This window comes from Sinocyclocheilus grahami, unplaced genomic scaffold (assembly GCF_001515645.1).
Source record: "Sinocyclocheilus grahami isolate Dianchi unplaced genomic scaffold, SAMN03320097.WGS_v1.1 scaffold1168.1, whole genome shotgun sequence".
In the NCBI taxonomy this organism is placed as follows: domain Eukaryota; kingdom Metazoa; phylum Chordata; class Actinopteri; order Cypriniformes; family Cyprinidae; genus Sinocyclocheilus; species Sinocyclocheilus grahami.
Genome location: NW_015506347.1, coordinates 139864 through 159407, shown reverse-complemented (window position 1 = coordinate 159407; position 19544 = coordinate 139864). Strand labels below are relative to the sequence as shown.

The 19544-nt window shown below is 37.5% G+C and overlaps 1 protein-coding gene and 1 pseudogene across 2 annotated transcripts in view; both read right to left on the bottom strand.

Moving 5' to 3' along the window:
- Window positions 1-4769: 4769 nt before the first annotated feature.
- On the bottom strand, window positions 4770-9124 carry LOC107567548 (zinc finger protein 271-like; annotated as a pseudogene).
- A 2012-nt stretch (window positions 9125-11136) lies between these two features.
- LOC107567551 (coatomer subunit beta'-like) overlaps window positions 11137-19544 on the bottom strand; it is an 11532-nt gene continuing 3124 nt past the window's right edge. The window contains exons 5-22 of one of the 2 annotated variants that reach the window (XM_016253236.1): window positions 17630-17778; window positions 17397-17543; window positions 17203-17302; window positions 16946-17088; window positions 16328-16527; window positions 16062-16172; window positions 15887-15975; window positions 15586-15692; window positions 15347-15490; window positions 14971-15101; window positions 14179-14386; window positions 13713-13823; window positions 13324-13538; window positions 13020-13112; window positions 12462-12645; window positions 11760-11834; window positions 11444-11614; window positions 11137-11365 (exon numbers count right to left, since the gene is read on the bottom strand). In XM_016253236.1, the coding sequence (XP_016108722.1) occupies window positions 11270-11365; window positions 11444-11614; window positions 11760-11834; window positions 12462-12645; window positions 13020-13112; window positions 13324-13538; window positions 13713-13823; window positions 14179-14386; window positions 14971-15101; window positions 15347-15490; window positions 15586-15692; window positions 15887-15975; window positions 16062-16172; window positions 16328-16527; window positions 16946-17088; window positions 17203-17302; window positions 17397-17543; window positions 17630-17778 (2474 nt within the window). In that variant the 3' untranslated portion in view covers window positions 11137-11269. The remainder of the gene's footprint in view (window positions 11366-11443; window positions 11615-11759; window positions 11835-12461; window positions 12646-13019; window positions 13113-13323; window positions 13539-13712; window positions 13824-14178; window positions 14387-14970; window positions 15102-15346; window positions 15491-15585; window positions 15693-15886; window positions 15976-16061; window positions 16173-16327; window positions 16528-16945; window positions 17089-17202; window positions 17303-17396; window positions 17544-17629; window positions 17779-19544) is intronic. The other variant, XM_016253237.1, reaches the window with a different exon arrangement.

Genomic DNA, 19544 nt, shown 5'->3' with positions numbered 1-19544 from the left:
TATTGTTTAGTGCAATTATTTCAATATATATCGTGCAGCCTTACTGGTCGGCTGACTACTAATCAGAATAATGTTTATGGTGGTTACGGCTCTGAGAAAACACTGTGTACTAACCAGATGTAGTCTTGCATAGTAAGAAAAAATAAAATAATGTAAAGTGACCTAATACAGTTTATTTTTACACAAGGACCAATTTGAAATGGATTATACTGTAATAATAGACTGCTATGTAAAAAAAAAAAAAAAAAAAAGGCAAATAATAGAAAAATAGCAGATGTGTAAAAACTTTGATCAAAATTTCTTTTGAGGTCTGTGATCAAGAACAAATCTCTTGAGGATCTTTCATTCATTTGATACCACTAACCTGGAAAACCTTTGCAGATCCAGTAATTAGCTCCTCCTTAAAAGCGCTTGTTGGTGCTTTGTAACTTTGCTTTACTTTTAATCACAGTATCAAAGCCAGTGAGAAGATATTTGATGTTTTATACACATTTTTATGGAACCAATGAGATCTCATTGTGGGCTGGGCTGTTTGGCATTGCAGCACAGAAATTAAAACCAAGCAACTAACAAAATATTGCTCTATGCCATTACATCTGTTTAGGACACCGTGTTAATCACAATGTGAACTGAACTTATGACAATTCCTCTTTCAGACAAAATTATTCTTGAAGTACAATGTTTAGTGATACACATCAGGTTTATTGGCTAACCTCATCCAAACAACAGTCCTGAGTGGGGATGTTTCCTAATGCACTGTTATTGCAGAGGCATATGGCACCCGAGAAATTTGCTTTGAGATTAATCGCAAAGCATTGTGCATCATATGGGGCTGAATCAGCGCAGAACTGCGGAGGAGTGGTAATGATATTCGTTTTTTTTATTGTTCTAGTATAAACAGCCGGCCAGTTGCGGTAATTGCGAATTGTACCTTCAAGGGCCTTGTTTACAAGTGGAATTAGCACTTGCTAAAACAGTTTGCATATGCGGTTTCTGTAGCGTGACGAACGATTTCAAGTGAAAAAGTGGCGCACAGCTGATTTAACATCCTTTCCTTTAGAAAACACAATTTGTGGTTGGAATTAATTGGCTTGTCATAAATTTTCAGAGCAGGAAGAAAATATTCAAACGTAAGCAATGTTAGTGATTAGGTACTGATGAATTTCTCCCTCAAACAGTTATTAGTGAAATGTAATCTTTGACGCACAGTAATGACTTCAGTCAAACAGGCCAAAGTACATACTCAGATATTCACCTATAATGAAGTCTTAACCATAGGGAGGCCCACTCAGAACAAAATCACTTACTAACTGATTGTTTTAAGATGTAATGGGACATTTTGCAATGTAACCGCAAAATGTTGTTGTTCTTCTGATATTAACATCCATTTAAACTCTTAATTATGTGCACTCATAATTAAACTCCACCGATGTGGTGGGAGTAATACACATACCTGTTATTTAATGAGGATGAAATAAGAAAGCAGGCAATATTAGGTAATCCGTGTTGGTAGGGAAAGCAGATTGGTCTGTAGAGAGCGCTTTGATAAAGTCCCTTGAGTTAGGGCAAACTCTAGAGAACAACTTGGTTGTGTCAAATTACCGTTGAACTAATTTGACACCTCACTATATAATGAAAGCAAGTCATCTTCACACTCAGTTCTGTATGCCAAGTGAATAAACTTACTGACTCTCATTTTCCTCAATACGGGTCGATTGTAATATATAGTATTTAGTATTTAGCTCCACGCAGTAGCTAAATGCAAGTCTCAGAGATCGAAAAGGCACTTTCAATCAACGCCATAAAACCCTGGGTTCAGGTTAAAACTGTACTTTACATTTCCTCTCACTAAATAACTTGTCACCAAAAAGGACCAGAAGTTAGGACAAGCAATACTGAGAATGGCCCACTTTGTCATGTAGTCTTAAAGCATGTATTTTTCTCATATCGTCTTTATCACGAGGCTTACTGTGATTTCACCAAATAGGACATGGGTGATAGTTTGATAGGAATTTTGTTCATTTCAACCAATATATTAGAGTTAAGACCCTTTCATATGAATTGCATCAGGGCTTCAAAGCAAGCGTCATAGGCCGTCGTGTGGTCTCGCAAAATATTACTGTCTCAGGTTACTTCAGTCAAAGTAGATCTGTAAGTGAGATCTTGGGATGCCAATGAAAAAAAAAAAACAGGTAAAAATAAATGTTTTTTTTTTGTTGCCATTTAGCCATTCAAAATGCCTTCAAAAGCATATACTTAAAGTTGGACTTTTTATTTATTTGCTTTGTACTTTAAAAAGACATCTAGAAATGCGAAATGTTTTCTGGAAAAAAACAGATTCTTGTACCTTCATGTCTGGTTATCATTGTCAAAGCTTTGAAAGGTCAGCTAACAAGGTCACAGTTGAAATTGTATTAACTGTGAGCACAATGCAATCATTGATGCATTGAGCAACACTGATGCAAGTCGTTTGACAGTATTTGAACATCATTCATATCAACCCGTTATTTCCATATGATTTTAGAGGTAGTGGTTAGGGTTAGAAATATGTTTGTTTGTTTAACAATGTTCTTTAAAATCACTGTAGCCTTATTGTGAGGGTTACCACAAATTATATCCATTTGGCTATATGGCTGGAATTGTAGGAGTGTTTAAGGATGATACCATGTGAGCATATTTTGAGCCGTAAGAGGAGACACAGAGCCGGTCAGGTTTTGTTCTGTATTTTCACCTACTCACATTTTAGACCCATCAACACATGGTCTCATGAAATCCACTGAATATGCCATAGGACCAAGCATTTCTGTGGGGGCTGGCCACACAGGCTTGTGCAACAACAATGAAAACACAACGTTCTGGAAACGTTCCGAGGTCAAACATGGCAGCACCATTCACGTGTTTCTCACTATTGATGAATGTTATCCACTCTGTCTTTGAAAATGAGAGAATAAAGACAATTTGTTATGATACCTTGGTATGTGTTTGAGATTTGTCCCTGCAAATGTGATGAGGTCTAGATTCTTGCAAGCAAACCAGCAGCTGAAGCTTGCAGTGACACTCCTTGAGGTGAGGAACTATATTTGTATTAGAAAAGGTTTGATGGCTTCACTCTAAAGGCAGATGGTTGGAAACGGGACATGAGGTAAGAAAGAAAAGGAATGACAAATGTTAGTTGCCTAGTCACTGTTGTCAGGGAGACAGAGTGTGACTCTCCCCTGACCAGGCTTAGAATTTCTTACTATGTTTATTTCTTCGACTGGGAATGAAATTGCTGGAGTGGAATCTGAGTCTGCAAACATCCACATGACCAAATACACATGCAAACACTTGATTGGTTAAAACAAAAATCTAAGAAATATGGAGAGATTGGCACAAAATGGAAAAAGATCAAGTGCCTGGGTGATGAACTCACAAGAGTCTTTTCTGACAGCGTGAACACTATCATTATTATGAAAATATATAATTTGACTATTTATAGCGCAGTACTTTTTATGACATTTCTTAGCTAACTATGCTGCTTTGAATTGTATATCAAGTGACCTCTTTAAAAGCTTAAAGCGCAAAATGTAGAATCTAGAGTTAGTATTATGCAGTAATGTGCTCTTTTTAAACACTATGCATCAAGTAGAAAGGCTAAACTCCCTTTTTAAATCAGAAATATCCAATCAAATATCCAACTTGGAACATTGACCCAAAGTAAAATGTCCATATGATTTCTCTTTACGATTCATGGCATTATTGTACCATTTGGGTTCAAGAGCGTGACTATTTATAGCGCAGTACTTTTTATGACATTTCTTAGCTAACTATGCTGCTTTGAATTGTATATCAAGTGACCTCTTTAAAAGCTTAAAGCGCAAAATGTAGAATCTAGAGTTAGTATTATGCAGTAATGTGCTTTTTAAACACTATGCATCAAGTAGAAAGGCTAAACTCCCTTTTTAAATCAGAAATATCCAATCAAATATCCAATTTGGAACATTGACCCAAAGTAAAATGTCCATATGATTTCTCTTTACGATTCATGGCATTATTGTACCATTTGGATTCAAGAGCATGTTAATGCAAAGACAGCAGCTTCAGATGAAGCGTTAGTATATTTAAATCCCAGAGCTGGTCCTCGCCTCTGGCTGATATAAGCTATTTGCATCAGAATCCAATTTCATTTTCAGACATGTAGCCTGTTGTTACATATTTAACTGGCATTATGTATTTATCAGACTCATTTTGAAAGGGGAAAGTGGCAACCCAAACACATGAGGAGTTGTTTTAAAAGTGGACTATAATTTTTGAGATATGCAAGTTTTTATAAAAGAAACATCACATTAGTGTATAAATGTCTTTAATGACAGAACACAACATCCATAATATTCTTGAGACACAAACAAATAAGCACAATATTTTGTCATATTTTACTATACATTGAAATGAGTTCAACATTGAGTTTTCAGGCACCTTTTTAGTACCACAATTCATTCAATTTCAGTCTCAAAGCATAGACTGCCATCTGGTGGAGTGATAACTAGAATAAAGTGTCATTCAAATGAACTCAAGAAGGGGCCAATATTTCTCAATCTTCAATCCTCAATCTCATTAATCGAATGCCTGGACAAAGGTAAAATAATTCAGTAGCAAGAGAAAATGTTAAAGCAATCCTGTGCATATTAACAGGCCACATTAATTTAGTAACAACTAATTTCACTAAAATATAATGCTCAATTAAAAAAAATAAAAATTAGTTGAACTCAAAATGAAAACATTACTGCCATTTAATTTCTCTTGTCATGTGTTCTCTGATGCTGTTTTAGTTGATCGCTCCTCATGAATCCTTTCCCACACTCTGAGGCCTCTCCTCAGAGTGCATCTTTTCATGTCGTCCTAGGGTCTCTTTCCATGCAAACTTCTTCCCACAATGGGAGCAAACATGATCCATATGTCTTGAATGCTGTAGTTGGTGAGTTTCCCGTCCGTGTTAAAGCTCTCCCCACACTCAAAGCACACATACGGCTTCTCGTCGGTGTGTGCGATCTGCCGGTGCTTCAGGAGGTAGGACGTAGAACTGAAGCTCTTTCCGCATTCATCGCAGTTTTACATTTTATTCCCAGAATGACCCTGCATGTGGAGTTTCAGGCAACTTGCTGAGCTCAGGCATATTCCACATTCTGAGCACTTGTGGACTTTGATCCCAGCGTGAATGTTTTGATGCCTTTTGAAGGTGTCTTGATGAGTGAAGGTTTTGCCACAGGTGGTGCAGTCTAACAGAGTCTTGCTGGAATGGATTATCAGGTGGCTCCTGAGACTAGGGGACTTGAAGGCCACACTGCATTGAAAACAGCGGTAACAGCTTTTGTCGGTGTGCACCACCTCGTGCGCTTTGAGATTTGGGAGCCTAGCAAAGCTCCTACCACACTTCTTGCAATAAAAGGTCGTTCTCCAGTGTGTGTGACCTCATACTGTTCTTGAATCGAAAGCTCCTATCACATTTCAGGCATTTGTAGGATTTCACAGAGTGTACGGCCAGGTGTCTAGTTCGGTCTCCTGAAGAGTGTTCACAAGTGTAGGGTTTCTCTCCGGTGTGAAGACGCTCGTGCATTTTGAGGCTGTTTGGGATGCTTGAAGGATCTGCTACAGTATGTGCATTTGTAAGGGGTGTCAGAGGAATGGATCTTCATGTGCGATGTGAGGTGGCTCAACCTTATGAAGCTGTTCTCGCAGTCTGTGCAATGACAAGGAAGGTTGTCTTGGTGAATGGTTTGATGAGTGTTGAGTTCTTGCTTCCTCAAGAAACTCTTCCCACACACAGAACAGCTGAACGGCTTCTTTCCTGCTTGACTATCCAGGTGGATATCCAAGTCAACCTTATTGATGAACTTCTTGTCACATTGCAGGCACAGAAAGGTCCTCTCTCCGGTATGGGTTGCCCTGTGGACTCTCATAGCTGCCGCGGTGTTGAAAAGCTTCCCGCAGTGATTGCACTGGTGGGGCAGGGTGCCTACGTGCATCCGCAGGTGAGTATTTAGGGTACTTCTTCGAGAAAAGCTTTTCCCACATTGCGAGCAAGAGAATGGCTTCTCCCCCTTGTGGCTCCTCAAGTGGGACTTCAGTCCGCTCTCCCTGACGAACTTCTTCTTGCAATAAGAACAGTCCAACACCTTCTCGCCAGTGTGTAGCCGCATGTGCATGGAGAGCTCATATTTACAGACATAACTCTTTCCGCAGGTGGAGCAGTGGTGTGGCTTCTTCAAGAAGTGCACCTTCTCATTGGTTCTGAGGTCGGACTTTCTTTTGAAACTCTTGCCGCATTTTGGACAAAGGTTGGAACACTCACCTGGTTTCATTGGACTGCTCCCTCTTAAAAAAATAAACAAGAACATGTTTAGAAAAGGTGTTCTCTACTAGGAAGACATATGCTGACACATTTGGCATCTTACCTTCACAGAGGCAATGTTCTCCATTGTATGTCCATCTATAGGGTTTTCTTCTGTTTTTTTTTCAATTGGTTCATATTTGACCTCCATCAACATCTGGACCATGGTACTGATGTCCGCTTCTGTCTTGATGCTGGCAATAGTGCTCATTACCGCTGATATGTCTACTGACTGCTGTTAGTGTTAGCATAGACATTTACATTTATGCATTTGGCAAACGCTTTTATCCAAAGTGACTTGCATCATATTCAAGGTATTATTAGATCATGCCTCCACACCAGAAATATCAGATCCAGCCCCGGATGCCAGATCCTGTCAGAAAATATCAATTTAGTCTAGTAAAAGAACAACTAGTAAGCAAAGTTGTCTAATACCCAAAACCTGTTAACAGGAATTCTTGTCTGGTACCCAAAACTCTATTTACAGTCTTCTATCAGCCAAGAAGTTGACTAAGCAAAGCCATGAAGAGCAGAAGCAGGAAATGAAGTAATGGTGATAAAAAAAAGAGCAGAGTTTATTGAATAGTCTTAGTTGCGTATGTTTCGATGCTCAGACTTCCAAAAAGTAGTGTTATACAAAACTGCTTCACAACAACATCCCATAAACCTTGAGTTTCCATAAACATTTTGTCTTATCTCTTACTCATGAAGACACATAAAGCCTTGAAACCACACATCATAAGTCTAAACAACAACGGGATGGGGGGGGGGACTAATATAAAAAAACATTATACAAACCCGATTCCAAAAAAGTTGGAACACTGTACAAATTGTGAATAAAAACAGAATGCAGTGATGTGGAAGTTTCAAATTTCAATATTTTATTCAGAATACAACAGATGACATATCAAATGTTTAAACTGAGAAAATTTATCATTTTAAGGGAAAAATAAGTTGATTTTAAATTTCATGGCATCAACACATCTCAAAAAAGTTGGGACAAGGCCATGTTTACCACTGTGTGGCATCCCCTCTTCTTTTTATAACAGTCTGCAAACGTCTGGGGACTGAGGAGACAAGTTGCTCAAGTTTAGGAATAGGAATGTTGTCCCATTCTTGTCTAATACAGGCTTCTAGTTGCTCAACTGTCTTAGGTCTTCTTTGTCGCATCTTCCTCTTTATGATGCGCCAAATGTTTTCTATGGGTGAAAGATCTGGACTGCAGGCTGGCCATTTCAGTACCCGGATCCTTCTTCTACGCAGCCATGATGTTGTAATTGATGCAGTATGTGGTCTGACATTGTCATGTTGGAAACATGTTTTTCTTCCCTGAAAGAGACGATGTCTGGATGGGAGCATAAGTTGTTCTAGCCAATAATGTTGCCAATTGACCTAATAAGTTGCAAATTGGTCCTCCAGCTATTCCTTATATGTACATTTAGCTTTTCCGGCCTCTTATTGCTACCTGTCCCAACTTTTTTGGCATGACATTTCAAAATGTCTCACTTTCAACATTTGATATGTTATCTATATTCTATTGTGAATAAAATACAAGTTTATGAGATTTGTAAATTATTCCATTCCTTTTTTACTCACAATTTGTACAGTGTCCCAACTTTTTTGGAATTGGGTTTGTAATATAAATGACTAATCAATTAATGAATCAATGAAATTAGTATATAAATGGCTATAATGATTATTAGAAATGATTATAAGATTAAATTGAATAATAAAATGATGAAATGATTATACATTAGTGAATGAATGAATGAAGAGTAAATGAATATAAAAGAAAGAAAGTAAAACACAACACAAACATATGGTTGTTCTCTTGAAGCAAAACACAGTTTGCATTTGAGGATCCTTAGATTCTTCAGTATGCATACATCAGCTCAATGTCAGAGGTGAGGAACACAAAATGTCTAGAAGGCTTTTAGGTTGGAAGCGGGAAATTTCAGCTCAAGTATTACCACCTCCTGACTCCTGACTGAAAGCACCTTAATTTGACTTTGCATACATAATACAAAATTCTAGCAATCTAATTACAGGCCTCTCTCATCTTTTTAAGTGGGAGAACTTGCACAATTGGTGGCTGACTAAATACTTTTTTTCCCCACTGTAAAATACTCTTCTAATACTGCTACTATTTATTCCATAAAACGGCAAGATAATAACACATTGCACAGAATCAAGGTAAAAAAATCTATACCTGCGTCTCAGCAAATCCCTCAGACAGTTATTAGTAATTTCACAAAGTAAAAAGTGCAGTTTTCTCTTTAGTAACGTGTAATGCAGCTCACTTACCATTTCCCTTTCTGCATTCCCCACATAGAGTGGTTTGAAGTTGCTGTCTTGAGAGGATTCACCCTCTGAGGCCAAGCGAGAAATACTTAAATGATGTAGAAGAACAGAACAGTGTCTCCCTCAAACAAACAGGACACTCCAGGGACTTGTTGAGCTCCCAGTAGCTCTGTAGACAGTTTTTGCACAAGCTGTGGCAACATCTTAGAACATCTTAGAGTCTTTTAAAGAGGAAGTGCAGAGATAGCAGACAGAATGAGGAAAGGGCAAGGTGGCAGCCATATTGTTGTCACAGTTCAATCAAGGTGAACAATTACATGTTAACAGATGATCATAAATCATGTTTTATCAACTAGTTGTTTTGTAAATTGGTAAAATGTGACACAAATGACAGCTCTATCACCAAACTGATCTCAAAGGAAGGCATGTTACAGCAGTGTTCTTCCTCTCTTGCCTACTCTGTGTTTAACTGACAAATAATAATCATTTAGGAGCACTAGCTCTATCTAATGGACATGATGCTTTTTATTGAAAGATTTCTGTACCAATTTTAAAGGTTTAGCATAATTTTTTTATAATGTGAACATTCTAGTAAACATTCTAGCCACTGGCTTACAAAAATGTTTCCTTTACTGCAGAAAGAACAGTACTACAGATCATAATGATGCTTGCAGATTCTTTCATCTGCAGTAAAACTTGAAATGCTATGAAACGCCATCCAACTGTGTCAGAATAGCAGCAGCAGCATGTACTGATTTTATCAACATAGATAAGAACTAAGGGAAACCACTGATGGGTCTTTTGCTCTGTAACATCAAAGGTAAAACAGGTACACTGGTGCTGGATGGGCAGTCTTCATACTTTGTTGCAGTAAGGTTTTCAAACATAATTGAAGTAATTTCATAGTATTCTTAAATCATGTTAGCTGAAGGGAAAATCCCATTGTACCAGATTAAAAACAAAGGTTACTTATGCAGTGAGATTTCATTTTAACTAAATTTGACATGCAAAATTACTAGTTGACGCATTTAGACATCTATAGGATAGCATTAACCAGGATTTTCTTTTCAGGCCAGGGAGAATACTTTATAAGATGAAAATGTTCGCTGAAATTTGTACAGCTATGTTTCATGATGGTCTATTATTACTGTTTTTATTTTCATATTAATGATTTGAATCTCATGTTTACCCATCCCTAAACATGGCGTAAAAAAAGTTAACTGTATTTGGTAATTTTACCTAAGAAAGCGTGTCTCTGAATAAAGAATATCTCCACCTTTTTTTTTTTTTTTTGAAGTCTGAAAAATTTAGCAGTATTTGATTTTGCAGAGCACATTTCACATGTTTCATTCAGATGCCTACTTGTTCATTTCAAAATAAAATAATACCCGATGAATCTCCCTTATTTAAAGGGGTCATATGATGCGATTTCAATTTTTCCTCTCTCTTTGGAGTGTTACAAGCTCTTGGTGCATAAAGAAGATCTATAAAGTTGCAAAGACTAAAGTCTCAAATCCAAAGAGATATTTTTTTATAAAAGTTAAGTCAGCCACACCTACCTAAAATGGCTCGTTCTAACACACCCCCACATACCTACGTCACTATCTGGGAAGTTTTGCATAACGCCGCCCAAATGTTCACGCAAAGAAAGAAGGCGTAACTTTTATTCTCGCTGTAGTATTGTTGTTGCCGCCGCCATGTCGTGAAGGCGCTGTGTGCTTCGTTGTGAAAGCGAAACTACTTTGTTTGGCCTTCCAAAAGAGGACGATATCGCTTCGTCATGCCTGGAGCTGATCCGTGCTGGTCGCTGAGGAAATACTTCAACTTCGCGCTGTGAATCACCGGATCAGCTTTCACCGTGGACGAAGTGGAGTCCAGCCCGGGGTCGTCACATGTGGTTGCCGCAGGCATCACAATATGGTAAGGGACATAACATTTCTGTCACATGCTTGAGGAATTCAGCCAATCACAACGCACTGGATAGCTGGCCAATCAGAGCACACCTCGCTTTTTCAGACCGATGTTTTGGCTTTGTAAAGAAAAGCGGGGCTTTTCAGAAAGGCGGGGCATAGTGGAGAAACAATAATGTACAGTATGTGGAAAATAATGTGTTTTTTGAACCTTTAACCACAAACATTTCATTACACAAAATAATGTTCTTTTTAGCAACATCATATGACCCCTTTAATGTGCATTCTCTTGACTTTTTTTTTTTTTTTAAAGAAGGAAGGTGGTTACTAAAGGATTCTATATTTAACGGAATATAAAAACAAACAATATTATGACAAAACAAATCACTGTAGTAGAGTAGGTATCTTTATAATGAATAATGGCGCCATGATTCATCGTGGTTGAACACACAAGAATCAATGTATACCTTGCTGTATGGGTAAAATTTAAATGGAAGGTCCAGAATGAAGTACAAAAAAATTTACCATCAATAAAGCACATTTCTCCTTGTCTTTCCATCCGTGGTACGCCCCAAAAGACGTATTTATATTCAGCCCAATTCACCCAAGACTTCAGCTCTGCAGGTCTAACAGGAACAAATAAAAAAAGTTTTGCTCGCTTAAATAAACTTAATGCTTAAGTGCTGAGGGTTTAGTCGTCTAAGAAGTCGTCATCCAGATTGACGTCTGTGGTGTCGATGTCATCAAGCTCCATGTTATCCAAATCATCCTCCAATTCATCAATAATCTTAAAATAAATCAGAAAGTGAGGTTACATCAAGTCTGATGTTAATACTTTTTTAACAAATGTATTTTGACCAAATACCTTCTGTTCTGCTGCTGTCACCTCGGGAAGCTCTTTCTTTGTCTTCTCAGCAAGCTGGGATTCTGCATGACTCACAGTAGGCACTGCTGCAACTACTGGAGCCGAGACGGCTGCCGTCACCGAGGCCAAAACACCCACATCCTCTGGTGCCTCCTCTGCATCCTTCACCTGCTGAACACATACAGGTCATTTGAATAGTTCATGCACAAAGATATATGTGAGCACTTTAGACCACCCATTTGCACTGGTATCATGGGCTATAGTGTAATACCATCAACAAAACGAGTGTTTGATAAATACACACACAAACACACACCTGCGTGGAAGTGGGGATAATTCCTTTGGGTTCATAACCAGTGGCCTCCTCCAGCACGTTCCTTTCTTCATTGGGCTACAGAAAGAGAAATGAGAGGGGAAAAAAAAAACTGACATTGGCTACATTGGCTACATGGTCACTTTAATTATAAAGGCTTATTATACACAAATGAAATGGATAAAAAAAAAAAAAAACTAGTGAAATTGAGCAGTAAGCAGTGATCATCAGTTTTCAAACTCCTTGATCAAGCATTATTATTGTAATGTTTTTAGAATAAAGTGTCCCCTATGGGTGTAATCTAGCTATATTTGCTAGTTTTGATTTGACTTGCATAGTGAGTAAATAACCTGCAAAAGCACTGCTTGGATCCCAAATAAGTAAACAGAGAAGGAGATTTTGGAAGACAGTGTTGTTTAATATTAATTAAAAGTAAAACTATTATATGTTTTTGGTAATTGAAATAAAGCTGAAATACAATATAACAATTTGATGAACATCGTAAAAATACTACAATTACTAAAACCAAAACCAAAATAAATTAATGTTAAATAGAAAAAAAATTAAAATAAACTAATAAAATTGACTAAAACTGAACATATAAAAAAAGATAATTCAAAATATTAATAACAATAGTATATAAATAATAGTAAAATACCACTGAGTGAAAATGAAAAGAAAAAAAATTCAAAGCTGTTTTCTTACCGTGACCAGTGGGTAGTCAGTGGCAGGTCTGGTTTTGCCGAGGCAGGTCTCTCTCAGGTACTGCTCTGCCACAAAGGCCTCTCTCAGGCCTGGGAATAAGTTTTCATACTCAGTGGGGTCTGCCAGAGACTCTGCAGCTTTCTGATTCACTTTTGACAAGCTCTCTCTCCAAAGCTTCACCACCCTGTTAACAAACACACAGTTACAGAAATGTAAAGGTAACATTTCACTCTGAAAAAAAAAAATCAATGATTAATTAATTTTATTTAAATGTAGTGCCAAATTGTCTTAATTTTTATGAGTTTGATCAAACAACAGTCAAAAAGAGACTAATTTTAGGTTTGTCACACTGGAAACTGAAGATCAAGTCAAGTGCATACCGTTGTGGGATACTGAATCTTACAGTCTGTTCCGATTGTAAGCTGAACAGAAAATTAGCATATTGTGCACACTATTTTCTATTCATACTATTTCTTCTAGTAGTATGTTCTATGCCCTTCCAAAATAATCCTTCACTTTACTGCAAGTTGTTTCCTTGCTGTGGCAATGAACACAGACCTGGATACTTGGCTGGGCAGATATGTGCGCGCAAGAAAGGCTGCTTCTGGTAGACGATTTGTCTTGATCAGAAGCTCTAAACAGTTGTCCAGTCTGGCAAGACAAACAAACAATACAAAATCAACTAATAAAAGCACAACTATATTTAAAAAGAACAATCTGTAACTGAAACATGACTTCCTCCTGCAGTGTAGGAATTAATAGTAAACTATAAAATGAAAATCCACAAAAGTAAAACATCTGTAGTCAACATATTTCTATTTGTATTTCAGCTGACGAAGGTCTTTTCTCCTATGATACTTACTTTCCCTGCAGGAAGTAGGTCATGAAAGCAACATTGTTTTTGCCGTCACGCTCTGCCCCCTCTGCAAGCTTGGCAACCATTGCAGCGTTGCCAGATGCAGTGGCCAGCAGCAGTAGTCCTCCATAGTCCTGCGCATGATGGAGGCACTCCTGAGCCAAACCAAACTGGCACTTACTGATGGCCAACTCTGCCAACTGCTTCCACTTCTGCTCTGACTACAAAAGAAAAGCAGTAACATTAGACACCTTCTTCATATTAGCTTACATGCAGAATACTGTACATTACTTTTACAAAAGTTTTTTTGTCCACTTCAATAAATGTAAAAATAAATAAAGTATTTGAGCTTGGCCACCACTAGGGGGCGGTACCACTGGTGTACAATAACAAACCTCAGCTTCTACTGCTAGCTGATAAGCAATTTTCAGCTCTCCTAACTGTAGCGCCAGCTCGAACCGGTGCTCTGGATCAGTGGACACAGCCAGAGCCTGCTGCTTGAAACCCTGCAGGGACACAGACAAAGATTCTTTAGATATCACAGAATATATGCAGAATATCATTTTGGTTTTCTACACATTTGGCAGCCAATCAAATCTATACAAGGTTTTCCTGACACACAATTGTATATATTGATCTTAAAAAGTACTTTAAAGTACTTAAACTTGTACTTCTTCACCATGCATATTTTTTAACACTTTCGATCAAGAAAAATATTGCCAAAACATATGGGTCAGTCTTAGCTGCTGTTACTCTAGCAGAGCAAGAACATTATAAATATTATTTTATTTACGTAACATTATAATTATATACCTTATATTACGCAAATCATAGCTTACAGGCAAACATTTAAAGTCTTACCTGTTTTTCCAAAAAGTGGGCAACTCTGGTCCTCTGTTCTTTAGGGATAGTGGGCAGCACTTTGTCTGCCATGCCAAAGTCTCTGCGCATGACGGCCGTCTGGTACTCCAGGACAGACACCAGAAGAGAGTAGCTCACTATGTTCAGCTCCTTATCACCCAGGTAAAGACGGTCATCTTTAGGAATGTATCCCAGAAGATACATGGTTCTAAGGAAAATACATCACTGTTAGACTAACTGAATAATAAATACAAGTCTTCTGTGTATATTTATGCTAGTGTTCAAAGGTTTAGGGTCAGTAAGAAAATTGAAAATTAATTATTCAAGCAAGGGTGCATTAAATTGATAAAGTGAGAGTAAAGAAATTTATAATATTAGAAAAAGATTTATATATCTAATAAATACTACTCTTTGAATTTTCTATTCATCAAAAATATCCACAAACATATTAGGCAGCACAGCTGTTTTACAACCTTGACAATAAAAGATGTTTCTTAAGCAGCAAACCAGCATATTAGAATGATTTCTGAAGGATCGTGACACTGAAGACTAATGGCTACTGAAAAATCAGCTTTGCCATCACAGGAATAAATTATTTTAATATATTTTAAAATGTAAAGTACAGTTATTTTAAACTGTAATATTTCACAATATTACAATTTTTCTGTACTTTGATTTTACTGTATTTTGAGTATAAGAGACTCATAAACATTCAAAGAAAATCTTGAAACTTGAAACCCAAAACATAAAATGCTAAAAACATATTTCAGATACAGGGAACTTTGACTGCACCTATCCAGGTGAGCAATAGTGACAATCTCTCCTCCAACAAAGTAGTTGAGTCTGTTGACTGAGCTGGTGTAAATGAAACAGTCTCCCACCCACAGACCAGTCTTTACCACTTCCTGAATCTCTCCCTGGACCTGCACACACAAACACAGACCATCAGGAGCTCAGACCATTTGTTTCAAATCTTTGAAGTCAATATTACATCAAAATAGACTATTTACCATCTTAATATAAGTCCTGGTTGTATTGTAAAGAACAAACAAATAGAAAAGGCAAGGTAATTCCACTTTTTTATTATTCTATTAAAATGTAACAACTTGCTCTTCCTCTGAAACAACTCTTTTCATCTGGTTAAACATGAACACTGATGTACACCTACCTCAAAAGCATCTTCGACACCATCTTCAGTAACCCCCTCATTTGACTCCTGTGATGCGGCCACCTTCTCTGACAGATAGCGCAGGATGAAAAAAGACTCCTCTGTGGCAATGCACACCAGCTCACCAGAGTCGGACCAGAAAATCTGAAAATAGATGTAATGTGCAATTGGTCCAGATACACTAAAAAATGGCTCAATCATGCAGACAAAATAATGAAGGACTGGAGCAGTTGACTCACATGTTTGGGTTGGATCTCAATGCGGCGAATCAGCTCTGTGTTATCCCAGTCATAGAAAGCCAAGCCATTCACTGATCGGACACCCAGCAAGAAACCACCATAGATGCCTGCAAACACATAACCATTCATATACATAAAATAATACCCATTTTACTACATTCAGCATGAAATGTAATGAAAGGAACGGAGTATGCAGTATACTGTGTTTATGCATATTTTTTGTGCTTACTACATCACTACATTTGCAAATTGTGAATAGAGAGATTACTACTGCCCCTGATGTAAGTGCAAAACAGTTTACCTTCTGCTCCAAAGTCTGGTTTAAAAGATTTTTTCTCCTTAAAATTTTTGAAGATCTTCACCACACTGCTGCTTTCCCGAATTGCGTACCTAATTTAAAACAAGTAACATCAGTATTAAGTGTTTTTGACAGTTATCTTCTACATCCATATTCTATATGCTTATAGAGTACATACTCCGATGAATCATGGGCCCAGACAAACTCCTGTGCAGATCCAAAGCTCTTATTTCTTAGAGCCATGGCAGTGTAGATGATGTACTCTCCATCGCCGCACACCACCACAAACCTAAACACAAGATTAAGAGTACTGAACTTCTGGATGTTGAGAAATGTTAATTATATAACAACTGTAAAATTATATTTACTTTAATAAATAGGAGCAAGGACCAGGCGACATGTAAATGAGCAGCGTTAAAAAAAAAACAGATGTGATGGTCTTACCTTCCATTAGGATTGTGCTGGAGGGTTTGTGGATAGATCTCACAGCTGCCCATGTCTTTCACTGCCAGTGGCAGCCTCTCGCCATCTTTGATCTCAGCATCTCCCATTGCTTTGAGGTTAGCCTGCTGAATCTCAGAGTGCTTGGCCCAAATGATTTTTCCACTGGTATCCATTGACATGGCTGGCTCCTCACGACCAAGCTAAAACATATAAAGCGGTTAACTAATAGAGAACTCTCCACATGAGATATGACATTATAAAGCGCTTCCCATAATTAGTTAATGTTCATTTAAGTACAGAGAAATGTCATGTAAATGTATCTATATACACTACTGTTCACAAGCAGAAAACTACTTAATATTTTTCTGGAAACCGTGATACTTTTTTCAGGATTCTTTGAATAAAAAAGATCAAAAGAACAGCATTTATTTGAAATAGAAATCATTTGTAATGTTATCTATCCTCCACTCTCTTGCTGACAGCCCTGGCCCTGGAGCAACAGGATGGCTCTCTTGTTGCAGGGACTGAACTTTCCAATTAGCAGTCCAGAGCTTTAACCAATATTTCACACTACTTACAGGAAACAGCATGGTGTTACTTTTGTATTATTTTTAGTACCTTGATAATGATACTGCCTTCGTCATAGCCCAATGCCACACTGTTGGAGCCGCGCAAGCCACACACACACCACACCCGCTCCATACCATAGTTCAGGGTGCTCTCTAGACGGTAAGTGCTGGAGTGCCAAATTCGAACCGTGCCTGAATAATAAAACAAAAAGAGTAACATTTGCATCAGGAATGAGGCCATGTAGTTTTATAAAAGTGATCATTAAAAGATCTATAACATTATAATGAAGATGTGCCACAACTCACCATCCTCAGATCCAGTGATGATGATTGGCAGCTCTGGGTGGAAGTTTACACAGGACACATTCTGAGCGTGACCCTCGAGCGTCTGCACACATGTCTTATTCTAAAGAGAGAGAGGTACACAGAACAGAAGTAAATAAACAGCCAGGAGTGACTTGCTGCATTAAGCATATCAATATAATCAATATCAAATAAACCTGATAGTCCCAAATCTTGACGAGTCTGTCATCAGCTCCAGATATAAGATAGGGTTTATCTCCTCCACTGTAGTAATCAATACAGTTCACCCCCTTATCATGGCCCTCCAAAGTGAAGTTAGGAGAGGAAGAGCCCAGTTGCCAAACCTGAAACAAAACACAGACGAAATTATAGGCAAAATGTAACAAGTTAGATTCAAACTTGCTCCAGCCGCATGAGCGTTCAGTCATACCTTTATGGTTCTGTCCAGTGATGCACTCGCAAACTGGTTGTTGTCTTTGGGGTTGATGACAATCTGCATGACGTAGTGTGTGTGGCCCTCAAACACCTGACTGCAGGACCATTTCTTTTCCCAGTCCCAGAGCTTTATCAACATGTCATCTAAACGTACACAGATCCAATGAGTGTTAAACACAAACATTTTGTACATATACGCCACAGTTTAAATTAGAGATGCACCGATTGCAATTTTCTTGGCCGATTTCGATTTCCGATTTTTTGTTAGTGTGATCTGCCAATACCGATTTTTGCCAAATCAGATTTTCTGTCTAAGAACTATAATTGACACCATATACAAACAAAAATCTACTTTTCTTCAATGCAAAGTTTTATTTTCATAAAAAAAACACAAGTAGAAAGTCTGTAATAAAATAAGAACAAATAAAAAATTTTGCAAACAACAGCACAAATAGATGCAATAGAATAAAGAGAGTTTTTCAGGTTAAGTAAGTTTTTATTTAAATTAAAGTAATCAAATATAAAATAACACATCCAGTGTTTTATGATACTTAAATTTCTGTAATCTTCATTGTAAAAATTAAATACAGATTAATGCTTACCATTAACGTTATAAAACGTATTCAGTTAAGAGCAGAAAGTGATTTTCTTTGTCTTTTGTCTTTCTTTTAACATGACAGACAGCAGCAGGAATATTGGACTGCGGTCCCTTTAAGAGTTTATCCACGGACCCGATATACTGTTACACAACATGCATTCTCTTTCTTTTTTCCAAAACTGACTGTGTTTAACTGGATGGATACTCACCAAGATGGGCATTTTGACAATTTTTTTTATGTATTTGAACGTTTTAGTGCAGTTAGCCATTCATTTTGGTATTTGTGGCTCACAAGCTGTTTGAGACTGAGTGCGGCTTTTGCGCTCCACTAATATAGATCAGTGGTGGTGCGCGCGTTTTTGGTGTAAGCGCGAAACCTGCGGGAATGACTAAAATAATGCACAATACAAGCACTATTTAACCGGAGCGAATGAGACGTGTGAGAGAGAAGGGATCGTCGGAGAGAAGAGAGCAAGAATGCGCGGCTGACGTTATTGCCTGTGCCGCTGGTAACAAAACGGATCGGCTCGGAATCGGAAAGAAGTGAGACTGACCGGCCGGTCACCGATCCGGACCGATCATGAGGAAAATCGTCCGATTACGAACCCTGGCCAATCGATCGGTGCATATCTAGTTTAAATGTTTGGGGTTAGTACAATTTTTTTTATGTTTTTACAATAAGTCTCTTATGCTCACCAAGGTTGAAATATTATTACAATTTAAAATAACTTTTTCTAGTTTTATTTATATATATATATATATATATATATATATATATATATATATATATATATATATATATACACACACATAAAAATTACTCCTGTGATGGCAAAGCTGAATTTTCAGTAACCATTACTCCAGACTTCAGTTTCTAATACGCTGATTTGGTGCACAAGAAAAAAAAAAAAACAGCATTTATTGGAAACACAGAATTTTTGTACAATTATAAATGTCTTTACTGTCACCTTTGATCAATTTAATGCATTCTTGATGAATAAAATTAATAATTTCTTTACTGACCCAACCAATGGTAGTATACTATGTTATACATATTAATACAGTGGTGTGAAAAAGTGTTGCCCCCCCCCCTCCCCCATTTCTCATTTTTGCATATTTGTCACCCTTAAAAGATTCAGATCATCAAACAAATTTTAATATTACACAAAGATAATGCAAGTAAATACAAAATGCAGTTTTTAAATTATTATTTATTTTATTAAGGGAAAAAAGCTGTTCAAACCTGCCTGGCCCTACGTGAAAAAGTAATTGCCCCCTAAATCTAATAACTGGTTGTGCCACGCTTTGCAGC